General features: G+C 39.3%; 1 protein-coding gene across 1 annotated transcript; it reads right to left on the reverse strand.

The window, feature by feature from the left end:
- Window positions 1-3,819: 3,819 nt before the first annotated feature.
- On the reverse strand, window positions 3,820-4,539 carry LOC149813323 (uncharacterized). The gene is made up of 2 exons (XM_089991102.1): window positions 4,419-4,539; window positions 3,820-4,256 (listed from the first exon to the last, which is right to left on the reverse strand). The coding sequence occupies exons 1-2, from the start codon at window positions 4,537-4,539 to the stop codon at window positions 3,820-3,822; spliced, it is 558 nt and encodes a 185-aa protein (XP_089847228.1).
- Between the last annotated feature and the right edge of the window lie 209 nt (window positions 4,540-4,748).

Below are 4,748 nucleotides of genomic sequence, written 5' to 3' on the forward strand. Positions count from 1 at the left end.
GGTGTAAGAAGGAAGGTAGAGAGAGAATTCAAAGGAGAAACTGGGCTGTTTTGAAAGAGGTGGTCTTGATGAGGTGGAATAATCCCATATTGCTTTTGCTTGAGTTTTCTGAGAGCTTTATAAGCAATTAGTGAACTCATACACTTGTTCCTGAGAACAAGGGAGTGGGATGACCACCACACACATGCACGCGCGCGCGCGCCCGCCCGCCGTGTCGTGTCATGTCGTGTCGTGCCGTGCCGAGCCAGGCCGGGCTCGGGTTCGGGTTCGGGTAATTGGCCCTTTAGGGCCATATCCAATCAAGACAAGTATCTTTTTACCAAAAGTTTCTTTGGATTCGGTAACGGGTTATGGGAATGGATAACGGGTCACGACTCCTCGTATTCCGTGCCCGTTATGACGCTTCAGATTCCGTAACGGGTCTCGATCTTTCAAAGACCGTTAACGGATCACGTTTCCTCAGAATCCGTAATGGGTCCTTCCACGTTTCATAACCGTTCGTGGGTTATAAAAGCGTGGTGAGGGCTGGGGTTACGGAGAGGTTGAGACAGGCGATTTCTGGCCGAAGCTCTGCGATTTCCCATCTCTCTGTTACTCTCTCTCTCTCTCTTTCCTTAGTTATCCCGAAAGGGGTTGTTCTGCAACTTTGGTTCGAAGAGGCTGTTTTCGAAGGATGACCCGCCGGAGTGCACCGTTCGGTTCGTCGTGGCTATTGTATCCTGGGGGAAGGACGTCGGACCCTCATTTGCACAGTATGTGGGGGCGAGTCTTCTTTAAGGGGAGTACTTTCGTACGCCTTAGCCTGCTGCATAATCTAAACATGTGCATGTTGTTTTCTTTATGTTTTATGCTTCTGTTTGCTCTAATGCTATCGTCTGGATTTTGGTCTGATGTGGAAAATGCCATGCTTGCTCCCTGTTGCTGTTTCGGTCGTCTGTTAATCATGCTATTTACACTGCTGAATTTCTTTATTTATTTCGTGTTTTATATCATGATGACGATTGTGAAACTGTGTGATCCGAAAAATGATCCAACACTTTGAATAGCATATAGCAATTTGCATACAGCATGTTAATAATTTTTTATCAGTCGATCTTTCTTCACTGCATTTTATTTTGTGTGTTCATTCGGTTTAATCTGTTGCTTTAGTTATTTCTTTGTTAATTAGTCACTTATTGATTCAGGTGTTACATTTGGATTAATAGTTCAATATTTTATTTCATTAATTGTTTATTATATTAGATGCTTTAGTTATGTGCTGCATTAGGTAGTTAGTTGCATTGTTTATTCATTGCATAGCCGTTAATTGCATTAGATATTAGTTGTTTTAAACATTGCATTGGTTGTTTATTTTATTTATTACATTAACTCATTGTAGTATTAGTTCATTAGTCATTGATGGCAGTTAACACCGTATCTTAGTTTGCTTAGGATCTTGTTATCTTAGGTTAACATAAATTAGTGGTAAGTAGTAACATTAATTTATACTAGGTATTCACGTGTTTCATTGATTTTAGATATTAAGTTTTGACATTTTGTGTTTTGGTTAAGTTAATGTTGGCTGTTTGGTAGCTTAGGTTAGTATAATCTGGCAATTAATTGATAGGTAGGCATTAGTTAGATTAACATTAGAGTTAGCATTTTGTTTTGTTGTATTTTGATTAATAGTTTCATTAACTGTTCCATACCCACGTTCTGTTAATTTGTTTGGCTCACTAGAATGTTTTACATAGTTTAAGTCAATTAATCATTAGTGCAACATAGTTTATCTGCTAATATAGTTTTTACCTTCATGTTTTAGTTTAAATTAGCGTTAGTTAGATTTTATGTAGTTAGTTTTAGATTTACAATTCTTGTTAGTAATTTTTTGCATTAAATTTATTCAGTCTAAGTTCATGTTCTTAGTTTATTTATTCTAGTTAGTTTCTTTCTTGCTTTAATATAGATTAGTTGATTCAATTAGTTACGTGTTTGTTCGAAAGTTAGTTTTGTTATTTCGTCTTCTAGTGTAATAGTTAGTTTAGTTCAATTCTTTTTATTGATTTTTAAGTCTTAGATTTTGTTTAGTTCTATTCGTTCTGTTGCATTTTTTTGTCTTCATTTTTTTTTGCAGGAAAGCATTGGAAAGTACAGTAGAGCCTTTTTTGTGCCCTAAAAGTACCCTCTGAGGTCCCCTCAAGCCCTCAAAGGTGCCCTCAAGGAGCCCTCAGAGGGCAAAAGAAAACATGCATTACCTGTTTCATTGAGGAAACAAAAAGAGAGAAGGACAAAGAGAAGCAAATCAATTCAAAGGGAACAAGGACTCAAGCACTGAAGACACTTTTGTTTTTCTTTTTAGATTAGGGTTTATTTCATTTTATTAATTGGGTCTGTAATAAAACCATTTATTTTGTTTAAGGCCTCTGCGTAGGGTCATACTCCCTTAGTTATTTAATTATCTAATTAATTCTTTTATTTTGGCAATAAATAGTAGTTTAGATTGTGTGATTGAATACAAAGTATTTTCCGTTCCTTGAGATTGACCGGGACTCCACCACTCGTGCGAGCCGGTTTTTATATTTTTGGTGTCTGGCTTTCACTAGATTTTCATTAAAAAAAATATTGTTTTAAAAAGGGTTTTCATAAAACTCACACCAATGTACTAGGTCAGATAAAACCTTGTTCCAAAAGTTCTTCCAACTACCGCTTCAACTCTTCGAGCTCTACTGGAGCTATATAGTACGGTGCCTTGAAAATAGGAGTAGTTCTAGGCAACAACTCGATCTCACATTTTGGGGGTAATTCGGGAAATTCCTCTGGAAATACATCGAGGAACTCTTGAACTACGTTTAAGTCCTTGATCGAAACTAACTCAGGCTCAACTGGAGTGATACTGACCAGAAACGTTGTACCCCCATTCCACAAATACTTCTAGGCTTTGAAAAAAGAAATCAAACGGCTATCTCGCAACGGTCGAGAAAGCTTGATTTCCAAAATAGGATGATTAGGCAGGAATATGACTACTTTGCCTTCTCTACAGAGAATTTGAGCATGATACTCAAACAGCCAATCTATGCCTAGAATGACGTCGAACTCAGTCATATCTAGCAGGATTACGTCAGCTGGCAAGTTTTGCCCTACCACTGACACCTCGATGCTCAGAATGTATGATTCATAAAATGACTAATCACCTATCAGAGTACGAACTTCCAATGGGTAATTCAAAGATTCTACGGTCAAAGTCAAAGTCCTAGCAAATCTGACAGATATGAAAGAATGGGAAGCACCATAATCAAATAACGTAAATGTTGCGTGACCAGCAACTGGAATAGTACCTTGGACAAATTCTCTCTTGGTCACTTGTTCTACTATTGCTGCATAGGCACGACCTGTGATTGTCTTATGGTTGCCTTGCCTTGGCTGATGTGACTGTTGCGACTGCTGATGTTGTTGTTGAGGTTTTCTCTGTTGCACGGGTTGTGACGTTCTTGGAACACTTTTCTTTAGATCGTCTGACTGCTTCTTCTGACAGTCCTTTATATAGTGGCCCATCTTGCCACAATATAAACATCCCTCGGTATCACGAGGGCAAGGTCAACCCGGATGGTCGACAGGACACTTCAGACATCCTGGTGCTGCTGTGATCTGTCTATGTTGTTGCTGAAGATGCTGATACTAGTGCTGCTGCTGCTGGGGTCGTCGATACTGATGTTGCTGTTGTTGGTTGTTGTTGTTGTTGAATCTGTTCTTCTTCATAGGTGGATGAAACTTCTTTCCATTCTGATGCTTCTGGAACTGTCTCTTTTTAGGCCAACTTCTTTGGCCTTGTTGTTGTTGATATTATTGACCTTTGTAAGATTGTGTTCTTTGAGACTCGGACCAATCTTGTTCTAAAAGTGAAGTTGTCTCTAGAGCCTCATTGACTATCATCGGAGCACGAGTATACACCTTCGTGCGAAGAATGAGCTTCAATTCTCGAGCGAAGTTCAATGCTCGATCCTTCTCCGTGGCATATAAGTTAGGACAGTATCGCTCGAGATTGTGAAAATGAGTAACATACTCTGCCAAAGTAAAGTTTCCTTGTTGTAGATCGAGGAACTCTTGCATCTTCTTACTCTTCTCATGTGCTAGAAAATATGTCGCGTAAAAAGTCTCTACAAACTGCTCCCAAGTGACAGGCTGGTTCTCGAACTTGATCTCCCAAGTGGTAGCCCACCACCTCTCCACATCCTTTCGAAGGCGGTATGTCCCAAAGTCTACTTTCCGTTCATCGTTCACTTGCAAGACACGAAAGATTCACTCAATCTCTTATATCCAGTCCTCTGCTGCTTCTGGTGTCGATATCCCATCAAAAGATGGAGGGTTCATACCCATGAACTATTTATAGGAAACCACAGTAACATAAACTGAAGTTGGAGCTGAAGCTGGTGTCTCTTGACCTTGAGTGGCCTGTTGAATATGGTCACCCATGTTTCGCATGGTTTCTGCCTGAAGGCTAATGACCTCTGTGAGGTTGTTGAGCGATGCCATCATATCATCACAACAAGCATGCCACACCATCTTTAAACAAGCAAAGATCGTATATTCAACGAGACAATTTCTCAAAGGCAAGTTTTCATTTCAACAATAAAGAAGTTCATGCATTACATGCCAAAAATACCCTTTTTCAAAGACAGAGTTACAAACCACATCCAATCACATAAGCAAATCCAAAAATGGAACACTGACTTAGTGTTTCCAACAAAACATCAGAACATCATCATCACGAC

The sequence above is a fragment of the Nuphar pumila genome, chromosome 16, assembly GCF_984573655.1.
Source record: "Nuphar pumila chromosome 16, dmNupPumi1.hap1.1, whole genome shotgun sequence".
In the NCBI taxonomy this organism is placed as follows: Eukaryota; Viridiplantae; Streptophyta; class Magnoliopsida; order Nymphaeales; family Nymphaeaceae; genus Nuphar; species Nuphar pumila.

Bases quoted from the DNA above. Each gene is read 5' to 3' on its own strand.
- LOC149813323 (XM_089991102.1), bottom strand. From the start codon at position 4,539: ATGGTGTGGCATGCTTGTTGTGATGATATGATGGCATCGCTCAACAAC. The intron at 4,257-4,418 runs GTCAAGAGACAC...GTGTCTTGCAAG, and splicing joins TATTCAACAGGCCACTCAAG to TGAACGATGAACGGAAAGTA.